Source organism: Camelus dromedarius, chromosome 26 (genome assembly GCF_036321535.1).
Source record: "Camelus dromedarius isolate mCamDro1 chromosome 26, mCamDro1.pat, whole genome shotgun sequence".
Lineage (NCBI taxonomy): Eukaryota > Metazoa > Chordata > Mammalia > Artiodactyla > Camelidae > Camelus > Camelus dromedarius.
In genome coordinates, this window is record NC_087461.1 from 20,950,328 (window position 1) to 20,964,621 (window position 14,294).

General features: G+C 50.4%; 1 protein-coding gene across 16 annotated transcripts in view; it reads left to right on the top strand.

Moving 5' to 3' along the window:
• LOC105099564 (partitioning defective 3 homolog) overlaps positions 1-14,294 on the top strand; it is a 535,951-nt gene that overhangs the window by 74,704 nt on the left and 446,953 nt on the right. For all 16 annotated transcript variants that reach the window (XM_064479503.1, XM_064479507.1, XM_064479509.1 and 13 more), the window contains exon 2: positions 4,431-4,532. In XM_064479503.1, coding sequence (XP_064335573.1) covers positions 4,431-4,532 — 102 coding nt within the window. The remainder of the gene's footprint in view (positions 1-4,430; positions 4,533-14,294) is intronic.

A 14,294-nucleotide genomic window follows, 5' to 3' on the forward strand; every position in this document is an offset into this window, starting at 1 on the left:
CAGCTGACCTCTTGTTGGATTTAGGGAGTGGGAGGTGGGAGGCCCACGGCAGGAGGCCCTGGAGTAGCTCCCCCTACCCTCTGCTTCGGGCTGTGTCTCTGCTGAGGCGAAGTCTCTGTCCAGGTTCCAGCTCCTGCCCAGAGGCGTCCCCCCGGCTCCTGCCAGCTGCCTCCGGTCACTTCTGCGGCCTTCGGGGTGTCAGCTTCCTGCCTGGCTCCGCTCACCTGTGAGGTGTCCCCAGCCACCTCCATCCTGGCTGGGAGTCCCACCTCTTACAGCTTTGTCACCAGTTTGCCTGTTTAAAGCACATGCACACACACACGTATGCACATGCTCGCACGCACGCATGCGCGCGCGCACACACACACACACACACACACACACACACACACACACACACACTATTTTAAAGTAAAAAGCAGATGCCGTGACAGTGTCTGCCTACCTCAGCCCACATCGTCTAAGAATGAGGGCATTCTCTTACGTGTCCACAAGGCTGGTATCAGACTGAGGAAAACTAAGGGTGATTTTCTAGTATCATCTAACACTGAGTCCGTGTGAAGTTCCCCCAGCTGTGTCCGCGATGTCTACAACAGTGGGTTTTTTGTTTTTTGTTTCTGTTTTTTTTTTTGACCACAAGAAGGATTCAGTGACGCCTCTACCATGAATCAGGTCTCTTAGATCAGAACGGTCCCCAGTTTTTCAAAATGACAGACTTTTAACATTTTCTCTTGAAAAGTTTCTAAACTGCCGAAGGGTAGGCTGAACCCTTTACCCAGAGTGACCGATTTTCAATGTTTTGGGGCTTTGGCCTTCTTCCTGTCTGTGTGCACGTAAATCTACCTTAGCAACAGCATTGATTGTTTTCTGAGCAGAACCATTTGAGACCAAACCGCAGATATGATGACTAACCCCTGAATAATTCACACATCGCCTAAACACAGCACTGTTTTATGTAATTCCTGTGCATGGATCCCGTCCCGCCCAGGGGTTTTCCGGTTATCAGCTCCGTCACATCATGTGACAGATTCTTCAGTTGTCCCAGTGCTGGGCTTTTTCGTAAAGTTTTTCTCCCGTTGCTGGATTCGCTGTGGGCTCATACGCTGCCCCCAGAGGTTAGACAGCATGGATTTTTTTTTTTTTTTTTGAAGAGAGATCAGTGCATTTGTGTTGTTAAAAGTCTCACCTTCTGGATTTGTCTGGTTGTTACCTTTGGTGCCACGGGGCTCGTTCTGCACCCCCTCCATCTCCTGGAACGAGGTTAGGTTTGTGGATTGATTAGGTTCAGTCAGAGGAGGATGGTGCTGTCAGGAGTGAAGATAAGACGTTGGTTTTAGGGGGAAGATAACGGATATAAGCTTAATATGTTTGAATTAATATAGGACCTGATAAAAAATATTGTTCTGTTATCAGTTATTCCCAGATGGACGTCCTTTCATTCATTTTGTTAACATTTCCTGGCAAGCGGTAGAACAACCTTCCTGGGGTATCGGGCGGCTTCCAGCGTCACGGGCTGCGTGAGGGCCGCTGTCTGAGATGCGAGTGCTGGGAGGGCTCAGGTCTGGAGACGTGCTGTCTGTCCTTCTCTGCAGAGAGCTTAGAGGTGAAGCGACTCTGAGAGATTTTGTCTCTGACCCTGTCTGTGGAATTTGTCTTTATGGTTATCACAGGAGTGTCAAACATCTGTTTTTAAGATGTAGAAGCGAATGTCTGTTTGAGTTAAGACATGTTCGTGAAGGCGTTAATCCATAGATTTATGAGCTAGAACATAGCACGTAACAACACGTGGAAGGAACACAAAGCGTTTTAGCCTTGAGGCATCTGGGTTCGGCAGGCCCGGGATAGACCCCGAGACTGGGTTTCTGACCAGTTGCGAGGCTGATCTCAGGTGGGCTCCCGCTCGGAGAACCATCACTTCAGTTCGTGAGGTTAGGACTGTCATGGAATACTCGGGTGAGTGGTTTGTCAGACTTGATTTTTAAGTAGTCAGAACCTTTTTATTAAAATAAGTACTTTATGCACATCCCCATTATGCAAAGTATAAGTAATGACGCTGTTGGGAAGAGGCTGGGAGAAGACGGGCGCCTGTGATGCTGGCTGAGACCACCGTGGGCGCCAGAGGGGCCACAGTGAACCCTGGGGCGCGTCCTGGCTGACAGTGTTTGTCGGTGGTGACTTCCCGTCAGCACCTTACGCTCAGAGCCTCAGTTTTCTCATCTGTTCAGGGAAGAGAGACTTCAGGGACATAACTGGGTTCCTTTAATTGAGATTAAATTTTTGTAAATTTGCATGTGAATTACTACTGTTTGTCATTACTGTATTTTGATTTATATTCCTTCTTCCATTTTTGAGTTTTTTTTTTGGCCTATAGATCTATTTGCCCAATGTTTAAGAAACCTTTAAATGCGGAAGATAAACAAGTGAAAGGATGATAGAAGTACTTACCCCTTATACGTACTGGCACTTCTGTCATTAACAGTAATATTATCTTACTTTTGTTTAAAAGCCTGGAATTACTAGATTAAACAAATAGATTGAGTATTTATATTTTAACCATTACTGTGCAAGAAAATACGAATTTTAAAATTTATGCATTTTTAATAACTGTACATTGTAAGTTAACACTTCTTTTTTTTCTTTTTGGATATATGTATTTAATTAAAATATAGTTGATTTACAGTGTTGTGTTAGCTTCAGGTGTACAGCCAAGTGATTCAGTTACAGATACATGTCTATTTTTTTATTCTTTTCCATTATGGGCTATCACAAGATATTGAATGTAGTTCCCTGTGCTACACAGTAGGACCCTGTGGTTTATCTATTTTATATACAGTAGTGTGTGTCTGCTCATCCCAGACTTCTAGTTTATCCCTCCCCCGCCCCCTTCCCGTTTGGTAACCATGAGTTTGTTTTCTGTGTGAGTCTCATTTTTGTTTTGTAGATAAAGTTTATTTGTATTTTTTTAAAGATTCCACATATAAGTGATATTATATGATATTTGTCTTTTTCTGTCTGACTTACGTCACTTAGTATGATGATCTCCAGGTCCATCCATGTTGCTGCAAATGGCATTATTTTATTTTTTATGGCTGAGTTGTATTCCATTGTATAAGTATACCAGATCTTTATCCAGTCATCTGTCAGCATTTAGGTTGCTTCCATGTCCTGGCCATTGTGAATAGTGCTGCTGTGAACATTGGGGTGCAGGTGTTTTTTCGAATTAGAATTTTCATTTTTTCTGGATATATGCCCAGGAGTGGGATTGCTGGATTATATGGTAACCTTGTTTTTAGTTTTTTAAGTTCGCCATAGTGGCTGCACCAGTTTACATCCCACCAGCAATGAGGGAGGATTCTCTCTTGGAGGCTTCGTAAGGGTCCGGATTCCCCAGCCCCAGCCCTGGAAGGTCTGAGTCGGCGGATCTGGGGGAGGGTCCAGATCCTGTGTTTTAACTGTCCTTCACCTTTGCCTCCTCAATCCCAGCCTTCCCTTAAAGAAAGAGCTGTACCAAACACCGCTGATGAGGTGGGGAAAATGGAGTGTTGAAACTTGGCTTGAACTTTTTATCAGTAATTCTGTGCTGTGGACAATTCAGGAGCTCACGGTGAAAGACAGTTCAGGGTGTTTTCATTTGGGTACGAATGGGAGAGGTTGTAGAAGCTTGAAAACAACTATGTTCTCTCAGACAATTTTAGGGCCTGGCTTTATGTTCTAGTGTGTGTGTGCATGTGTGCATATGCACGTACGTGAGCATGCACGCACACCCAGACACCCAAGCAGACGTGTGTGACGTTTAGAATGAAGTCCCTTTGTCTTCCTTCCCCCAGCCCCACTCCCCGTTGGGAATAACAGGTGCCGGTTTTGGGGTGTATTTGGGGGTATGTCTGTGGGCATATGTCCTCTTTACAGAAACGGACTCAGCGCATTTGTGCTCGTGTCAGCGCTCTTCTGTGTCCGTGTGCTTAGATGTGTTTGTAGTGATGGCTTTGCGCCACCATGGCAGGCAGCCTTCTTTTCTTCAGACGGGCTGGGACGTGAGGTTTTCAGATGTGTCGTATATGCTGCCTGCTTGTTAGAATGTCTCAGTAGATTGGATTGGGAGGATTGAGGATTCCATACTGGACAGTGGGGACCCCTGCACACTTCAGAGAGGTCAGTGTTCCGTGCGCAGCGAGGGTGCTGGTTTCCGTGGTTTCTGTCATAACGGTGAATCAGCGTCTGAGCCAAAGGGACGTGCGAGCACCAGTGACCCGTCCTACAGAGAGGAAGCCGGACCCAGCCAGGGAGGGGCCCCTGCACGTTCAGCCCAGCGCGTCGCTGCTGATGGGGTCTGGTCCTGTCTGCGGCAGGAAGTCACCCCAGTTGGCTGTTGTGTGCCCTTTGCTGCTGATGCTGACTTGCTGTGTTCGACGTTTCTGTTCCTTTCACAGGATCCAAACTACTGGATACAGGTGCACCGGCTGGAACACGGGGATGGAGGGATTCTCGACCTCGACGACATCCTGTGTGACGTGGCTGACGATAAAGACAGAGTGAGTCCCAGGGCAGGCGCTGCCCTGAGTGCATTTTGTGCAGACTGGGGAGGGCGCGGGGCGGGTGGGGCACTCTCCTTCCTGTTTCAGACACACGTAGAAGAGCATGTGGGCCACTCACACCAGCGTGTCTGTTAGGAGCCTCGTGAATCTTCAGCACCCTGAACCCAGGGCACAATGATTTTTTTGGTGCCTCGGACTTAATTCTAAGTTTTGGTAAGTTAAAATTGCAACGTTTTAAATGGAAATACCTTTAAGAGGTTTCCATGCTGTTCCCCCTTTATTTTAGCCACATGTAATGTCTCTTGACAACGCGGGCCGTCACGGTGATGACTGTTTCCACAGGCAACATGCGGGGTCTCTGCTCTGAGCCCAGTGCTGGCCTTGGGGGTGCTGCCCGGCTGTACCCCAGTGTCCTCCCGTGGGCAGGGCTCTCAGGAAGCTCCCTTCCCTCCGGGGCTCCTCTCAGGTGCTGACACACTGCAGCTCCATCTTCACTGGCCCGCAGCAACCTTCGGTCTGTCCTCTTGGATGGGGAGGTGGGGGAGTGACCCAGAGCAGGTGGGGGTCTGGGTCCCGGGCTCTGCGGGGAGAGGTCAGCGGGTTAGGAGCCCTGGCTGGTGAGGAGCTGCGGCCCTCGAGTTAGACTTGAAGTGAAATGACGCAGCGGGGGTGTGGGGCTGGCGGCATGTCCTCATCTGTTCATCGCAGCCAGGTGTAGCCCAGGGTGGGCTTCCACCATGGGGTTGAGGAAGGTAGATCAGCTGGCAGGCACCGTTTGTCCCCCCGGGGGCTCCTGGACCCCTGGGCCGGGGGCCTGTGCTGCTGGGCTCTGTTCACGCCAGCCCTCCTGACGGTCAGCGCAGGGCCAGCCTCAGAACTGGCGGGTGTCTCGTGTTTTCTGGAAATCCTGTGGAAAAGGAAGGCTCTCAGGTCGCAAGTATTGTGAAGTTCGTGGATGTTTGATTTCCATCCCGCTGCCGTGGCCGGGAGCACGCAGGTCAGACGTGGGACTCTCGTGCCCTCTGTCCCCTCTGCTCTTTGTCCCGGGGCCCCGCGTCCTTGTCCTGCGGTCCCCGGGGAGAGTACCATCCAGAGCCTTGAATGGTAGTTCCGTGCGGTTCGGCTCCAAAGCCTGGGCAGCCTGGGAGGTTTCTGAAGCGCTGAGCCGGGTGTCCTTCCCTGAATGTCCTTCCCCGGGTGTCCTCCCCGGCCCTGGCGCCGGAAGAGGCGGGTGAACGTTGTGCTGCTGTTCCCCCTGCCTCCCCCTTTTCTCTTTTTTGGTTGTTTTTCGCTTCTACAAAAATAGCAGGGCCTCCTTGACAGAGAAGGAGGGGTCACCCGCGGCCCCGCTGCCTCGGCCTCGGGTGTCCTGACGCTTTCTTACTTCAGACACACACACTCTTCCTCTTAAACACAACGGCCTGTTCTTTGGAGCTGATTGTAAATCTGCTTCCACGTGTCTTGACGGCGGCTGTGCCGACATGGCTGCCCCGAGTCTCGTTCATGGCCTGACGTGCCCTCGCTGGCCCTGTTTTGGGTTCTCAGGTTTTGTGGCGGAAGCTGAGAGACCCCGGGAGCGTCCCCTGCACTCAGCTGTCTCCCCTCCGGTTTCCCTTCTGAGCACAGACTTAGGGGCTCCCCTCCCCCGGCGCGACCCTGCTTTGCTCTGTCTTCCGTCTGAGTAAGTGGAGCGGATGTAAATGGGCTCTGAGGTGCCTCTGTGCCGTGCCCCCTCACCTGCGGTGTGGTCCTGGGCCTCGGTCGCCGTGGGAGTGGGGTGTCCCCGGCCTGGGAGCTCTGAGCTGAGCGGACCCCTGTGTCCGGCAGCACGCGGCGGGGTGGCAGGTTTATATGGCACAGGGAACGCTCCCCCCCCCCGCGCCCCCGTCCGCGCCCTACTCCGGACGCTGCTCGTGTGGAGATGCGGGTGCTCAGCGATGGGCGTCAGCAGGGCCTTTAAGGCTGGGCGGAGGCTTCCCGACAGCGCAGGTATGGCTGCCCTAGGGGGCATCACATGCACTCTGTGGCTGCTGGTTCTGCGAGCCTCAGTCGGGTCGCGGTGGTCGCTGTCCTTGTTTGGATTTGGGGGTGACTTGTTACTCAGCAACTGAGAATAGCACACCCTTTTCCACCAGGGGGACCATTAGATCACGTAAAAGCCTAGGATAAGGCAGACTGTGCGACCTCAAACAGCTGCCATTAAAACTGTAGAAAACTTACTAAGAAGCGTTTTAGATTTTATATCCTCAAGTGACTTTTGATGATGGTCATCCACACTTTCTGGAATCTTTTGCTGTGTGTCCTGTACAAGGTAAAACATCTTGTAACCTTAATAATCTTTAAAATCTTTTCCAGGAAGGCTTTAAAGATTAGTAAGTGAAATAGGATTTTAGGCAGTTTTATATCATGTAAATTAAATTCAGTTAAAAAAAAAAAAAGCCAGAGGGTCCACTGGCCACTGACTGAAACAGCATAGTCAGCCTCCACCTGCTCACTCTCCCAGTGGGTGGGTCTGTTTCCTCAGCTGACACTCACCAAGTCACGGAGCCCTGCGGTGTTCCCACGGTGCATCCAGCCCCGGTCACTGCGGCTGTACTGTGAGACCCCCGAGCGCTGGGCTGGGTCTGGTCTCAGTTTCTCCCTGGCTAGTTCTTCCTGATCTGTCATTTGCCGTCAGGGAGCACCCTCAGCTCCCGGGAACTCCTAGCCTTCCTGGGGCCCCTCTGGGCACCACGGCCGACTTAGAGAAGACAGCAAACACGGGGCTTCACCTCTCCCCGCGGGCCGGCACTGGGACTGACGGTGAGGCGGTGACCGGGGGTCTCACGTGCACCTGAGCGGCACGTAGAGTTGGGGGACGGTCAGCAGGAAGGGTCCCTTCCTGCTCTCACCACTGCCTTCCCTTCTGCCTCTGGTGCTGCAGGTGACTTAAATGTGGTGTCAGGCACTTCCTTTGTCACACTTGGGTGTAATTTTGTTTTGACCAAGAGCAGTGTCATGTGCGTTCTGTTCTGGCGCTGGCCTTGTGAGACTCCTTCTTGTCTGTCCCGCCCTGCAGGGGAGGGGCCGGAGGAGGGCAGTGGGCACCACCCAGGGACACACTGTGTGTTTAGAGTGGGGCCAGGCGCGGAGGGGCTGTGCGGAGATTGGCAGCTGCTGCTTGCTGGGCAGAACCCAGGATTCTCTGGGGACCGTCTGGCCCGGGTCCTCACGTAGGAGAAAGTTGAGAAAAAGAAACTTGTAAAATGTGCTGGGGTTTGGGCAGGTGGCCCCTGGCACATGTCGGTCAGAGCCCAGCCTTCCCGCTTGCCTTCCCCGTCGCCCTCGCGACCGCCGTTGCTTTGTGCCCCTTCTGCGTTAATGACACCACTGCCCGTCAGATGTTTCCTGTTAGTGTTTGCAAATGTGTTGTTACGAATTTTGCTTTTGAAATGCACGCATGGCGGGACTTTGAGGTAAGAGACGTGCGTTAATTTTAAAGATTCACAGTTTGATCCTGTCTCAGGTGTTTCTCATTACCTGTGTGTAACGTGTGAAGCGTTACCGTGCTTGATTTGGCATCAAGTCCTAAACAGTAACCCGCGTCCGGCAGGGCGGTGCTTCCCTGTTGGTAGAAACCAGGCCCGAGTGTGCTGTGTCGGGGCTTCTGCGCCCTGGCTCCGGATGACGGATGACGGGGGAGAAGCCCCGGGGTGCTGGCGCCGGGGGCAGTCCCAGGAGCGGCCGTCCTCACATATTCTTTGTATCTGGAGTAAGGGCCGTTCAGGTGAGCTTATCTGGTGATAATGAAAGGGGTTCTTAAAGCGTGAATAGACCCTGCTCTGTTAAGAAATGGATTGCTGCTTAAATTACAGTAAGCTTATAAGTGACAGAAATCTAATTTTAATTTCTTTTGAGGCTCTCTGTTTCTCCTTATTTAATACATGATCATGTATGTGCCTGATAAGAGAAAGTTTTGAGATTTGAATTCCTTTGTTATCGAAACAAAAACAGTAAATTGTAGCATCATTTGAATTGTTTGTAGAAAGTCCACATCCCGGAGGGGAGGATACAGGCCCGTGGTAGTGTGTGTGCTTAGCATGCGTGAGGTCCTGGGTTCAGTCCCCAGTACCTCCACTAAAAACAAACAAAAAAGTCCATATTCTGAGGGTAGAGGTGGGGGGAGTTCCTGAATAACTTCTTTTTCATGCCCTCCTCCTTTTTCGGGGGAGGAATTAATTTCTTGCTGAGGAATTGGTTCAGAGACAGAATCTGTCGCTATTCTATTTTTTTTTTAAGAGCGTTCTTACTTATGCCCTTAAATGTGAATAGAATTTTCAAAGATGCCAAATTCCCCTTAATCCTGAATACATAAAATCTTAAAATCAAATTGGGTATGTTGTGGAAAAAAAAACAGGAAAGAACTGCAGGAAAATTAATGCACTGGGGCCCATTTTGCATGTCGTCAGGGATACCAGTTTGTTGACATTACACGTCGTGCCTTCCTGAAAATTGACAAATGTGAAAACACACGTGCATGGATGGGGGGAGACCTCTGATACCAAGTAGGTGACAGTTGTGTTTTGCTCCTGACAAATTCAAGCAAGTTATGTGTTAGTGGAAAGTAGTAATAACTGAGATGACTGTGTCCTTATTTCAAGTGGATTCTTTTAGTTGTTACAAAATATGTAAACATGTAAAATTAATTTGAATTCAGTGTTTTACATGCAAAAAAAGGTATGGATTGCAGGCTGGGGGTTCCAGAAGTGTGTGCGGTAGGGTGCAGCACTGGGTGCTTTTTCCAAATTAAAAGTGGTTGCGTGAGGTAAGATGGATCACGACGTTGCTGGGGTTTTCACGGCGACCAGCCTGTTGGTGTGAGTTTTACTCCTCAGGCAGGTTAGTCATGGAATCTCTGTTCCTTGCCTTCTCTTGAGGTGAATGGGTGCAGCCGTGGGAACCGAGCTTTTAAAGCGGCCGTCCTCGCCTTTCCGTCTTGGGGAAATGTGCCTCTTAAAGAAACACCACTTTCTGAAATTATTCCCCACCACGTAGCCTGTCTGTTTACAGAGAAACGTGACAGTGGAATGCTTGTGAGAAATACTTCTCTTGCCTTAATCCAAAGGAATAAGGTATTTGTGTATAAAGACACCACCCACTGTCTTTTGATGAATATTTGAGGTTGAGATTAACGGGAATAGGTGAGTTAAAGCTGCAGTGTTAACTGGAGCTAAGTGCCTGTCCCCTTATTGAGCAGAGAGAAGGTTTTCAAGCCAGGGCGCCCGGATAGTAATAATAATTTGTACTGCAGCACGTGCAATAACTTCCTTTGAAAGACAGCAAGACTTTAGGTCTTTTCAGAACTTTTAGTTAACTTAGGCAACTTGCTGAGCACCTGTGGTGTGCCAGGCCCTGTATTTAGTATGCTGAGCCGGAGTAGACTTGGTCCCTGCCTTCTTGGGGCTGACGGTCTATTGTGAGAGTCAGAAAGACTGACAGATAATGGTTCTGCACGGGGGATGGTCCAGTGAAGGTGACCAAGTCCCTTGCCCAGGACAGCCAGCTGAGGACAGGGGTGCTCGGTGATCAGAATGACATTTGGGAAGCATCCCCAGCCGAGTGTGAAGCATGAAGGGGCCCCCGGAGGCCAGTGCACGGACTCCGTGGGAGGTGGGGAGTGGGTCTGGGTGGTCTGACTGTGGGTAAGTCTGACTGTGGGGCCATCCCCCAGACGGGGGTGCTGGGGGTTGGGGGACTGGGTGACTTGGGACCCGATGGGAGATGAGGATTTAGTCCTGACTCCGGTCAGTTTGGGTGCCTTGGAAGTGTCAGCTAGGCAGTTGGATATTTGGAACTGGAGTGCAGATAAATGTGTGAATTTGTTTAAAAAAATCAGGTTAAAACGACATTCAAAATGTCTAATTTTAGTGGAAATAATTACATTGTATATGGTTTAAGGGATAGTCTGAAGCAGTTATCTCAGGCAGGCGCACGTGAGTGGCTGGGGGTTTTGTTGCTGTCTGGGGTTTTGATTTCTCCATAGTTCTCCTTCTGCCTAATTCCAGCGTGAGGCGAGCCCCGGGCAGCCCTAAGTGCAGGTTAGAGCAGAAGCATCCCCTTTGTCGTCAGTGTGGACCGGCACAGGGAGGGAATAAGTCAGAGAGTTTGGTAACTTGGAGTAGTTTGTGTGGACTTCATTTAACTGGATGGCTTGATGAATTTCCTCCTAAATGGATTTATTTCAGTTACGTTCTAACGAAGAAAACATTAAATGCCAAGCAGAGCCCTAAATAGCTAACGAATCCGAAGGGGTTATCTCCCAGCACTTCAGCATCTTACGGGCACTGGTTTGCCCAAGCGTATCAGTGTGGGGGGCGGGGAGCAGGGCCGAGAGTGTCGCAGAGGTGGGGGTGGGGAGGGGTGTTGGAGGGAACAGAAAAGGGGGCTGGCTCTGCACGGCTGCTCGGAAGCAGCAGAACTTGGATGGTGGGGCAGCCTCTCTGGGGGAGCAGGGAGGACTTGGCTCCCCAGGGCCGCCCGGGGAGCCTGGGGGGGCATCTGCCACGTTGGCTGTGGGCTGGGGCTGCACGCTGCTTCCCTGTTGCTTCCTCAGCGAGGGGCCTCTGCGGGGGAGCTGAGGGGCCAGGCTGCCTGAGTCTGAGTCGTGGCTGCAGGACTCCTTGCTCTTCTGAGCTCTGGCTTCTCTCTCTCACCTCAGTTTTCCCATCTCTAAATGGAGCATAATGACTGTGCCCACCTGACAAGGGCATGTTAAGTTGAAACCTGAGAAATTGTGTTGAGGCCCCAGAAACGGTCATCACTGTCCTCATCCTTAAATTCGGCTAACCATTCTCTGAATACCATTTTCTGCTGATTTAAAAACAAATAATCCAGGCTATCTTAGGTATTTGTTTTATAAAATAAATTTCTGTAGATAATTCATTTTCGTTTGGTTGTTTTTACATTGCTGCCAATTTGAAGACAGCTTGGTGCATAGCAGGTGCTCAGGCATAGCTGATGGAAGAAGCAGGTTATTCTCTGCATCTTGCGAAGCTGAGGCTCCTGGTGCACCGTTGGACTGTGTATGTTTTCTGAACCAGAAAGGAAGCAAAGGCCCCAGTTTTGAGTTTTAGTGTTTGGGAGCCAACAAGAACCATATCATTAAACAATAAGCCAAACCAACGCGAAACTAAGCTCTTGGCGTTAAAAGCAAAGGCAACAAAAAGCAAAGATAAACAAACGGGACCACATCGAATCAGGTGGTTCTGCTCAGCAAAGGAGAAGGCGGCTACGGAGTGGGAGGAAATGTTCGGAACCACATACCTGACAAGGGGTGATGTCCAGAGTGTATGAAGAACTCAGAGACTGAAACAGCCAGACAATCAGATCAAGTAATGGGCTGAGGAACTGAACAGACACTTTTCCAGAGAAGATGTACAGAATGGCCACACAGAAGCAGTGTGCTCAGCATCGCTGACCTTCAGGAAAACACAAACCACACCCACAGTATCACTTCACACCCGTCAGCTCGGCTGTTGTTGGAAGCCAGACGAGTGTCGGCGAGGATGTGGTGGGAGGGAGCCTTGTGACTGTGGCTGGGGATTTAAGTTGGTGCAGCCTCTGTGGGGAAGAGTATGTAAGTTTCTTGAAAAATCAAAGCTAGAGCTACCATCGGTTCCAGCAATCCCACTTCTGGGTGTTTATCCAAAGAAAATGGTCACTGTCTTGAACAGGCGTCTGCAGCCCCACGTTCACTGCAGTGCTGCCCACAACAGCCGAGATTCGGACACAAGCCAGGCGTCCATCCACGGTGAACGGATAAAGGACGCACACAGACACAGGAACATTCAGCCACAAGGAGGAAGGAAACCCTGTCATCTGTGACAACGTGGATGGACACCTGGCTTGGTGGACATCATGCGAAGTGCGGTAAGTCAGACAGAGATGTACTATGCGATCTCACTTACATGTGGAGACTGGAGACACCAAGCCCACAGAAACAGACGATAGTGCTGGTGACCAGGGCTGAGCGGTGGGGGAAAAGGGTGGTGTTGGTTAAAGGGTGCAGATTTAAGATGATTAAGTTTTGGGGGTGGGATGGACAGCCTGGAGATTATAGTTAGTGATACTGTGTTACAAGTTTGAAAGTTGCTCACAAGAAACATGGTAATTATGTGATGTGTGCAGTGTTAGCTAATACAAAGGTGGTAATCATTTTGCAATATAATTAGTGCATCAGGTCAATACTTTGTACACCTTAAACTTACACAATGTTGTGTGTCTCAAAGCTGCTGGGAAGGGGAGGCCTTGTTTACAGTTTAAGAGTATTTTTTGGTCAACAATGACAATTCTCCAGAAAAAAGAGCATGTCTCAGAGCAGGTGCCCCAGAATGAATGCTGTGCAAGGCTGTTTGTTTCATCATAGTTTTCATCTTTTAAAATGTTTACCCCACGTTTTCCCTTCTCTCATATCTTGAGTGAAGTGTATGAAATACACTTGTTCACTTGTAGAAGCGACATCATGACAAAAGGGAGAAGGAGGAAGGTAGAGGAGGGTAGATAGTGTCTTCTGAATAATTTTGGAGAAGTAATTATAAATGGTGGAGAAGGACGTTCTGTTTATTCATTCACAGCATTACTCATAAAGGGTAGAAGCCACATAGGAAGTGGCAGGTTTTCATTCTCCTGGATTTTATAGTAAAAGAGTGGAAAAGAGGAGGAGTCTGCACCCCTCTGATCCTCCTGTGTTAAGTCAGCCAGTGAGACTGGAGCCTCACGCACTGCACCTCTGTACCCGCCCAGTGAGACGGGTGGATGGGAGGGTCCCCATTTTGAAAAGAGGGAGGATGGATGTGCCGTCTGCCCCGCACACCTTCTCATTTCTCCAGGCGCCTGCCGGGCCCCAGGTCACCGACCCTGCCTGTTGGCGGGGGTTGGAGGAGGAAGAAGTTAGTTTGGCCAATAAGACGTGTCGGTTTTGCCTACTGAGTTTCACTTTGTTAGATTACTTGTACGTAATCTTCTTGTGTGAGTGTTCGTTAAAATGCCAGGAGCTTAGTGTGAAGTGTAATTGCATCACAAGCATGTTTACTGGTGCCCCACGTTCATGCAGGCTGAAATTACAGCGTCTGTCTAAGCAGGGGCTAGGCAGGCCTTACGGATGCACTCCTTCCTTCCTTCCTTCCTTCCTCCCATCCCAGTCAGCGACACCCTGGAGAAGCAGCTGGAGGTGCCCCGGGTATGTGTGTGTGGGGGGTCCTCATCTCTCAGAGCTCTCCTTGCAGCATGGGAAGCAGATGTGAAGGCAGCGAGTCTGGGATGCGGTGGAGCATCGGCGTGGGGTGGTACTTCCGTCTGGGTGGGAAGGACAGCTCTCCGGAGGAGACGGGGCTGGATTTCAGGGCACGACAAGGAGCCAGACCTGGAAACAGCTGGAGGCAGAGGGAGCAGCTCGCGCAGCAACTGACGTGGAAAAAAGGCTGAGGCTGAGGTGTTCGTGGACCCACAGAGGGCGGGTGTGGCTGGGCTGCGAGGCTGCTGGGAGAGGGGAGGTGGGGGGGCTGTGGAGGAAGGGGATATTGAAGACTGCATTAAAGCTACTTGAGATTTGCTGCTAAATGTGGTAAAAAGCCATTTCCCTGTCAGACTGAGACGTGACATGATGAGACGTATCTTTAGAAGACTGCGTGGGGAAGAATGCTTCGTAGATGGGCGAGGTGGGGAAAGGCTGCTGTCCAGTGACGAGATGACGGCGGGCGAGCCTGCAGCCAATGTGGGGGA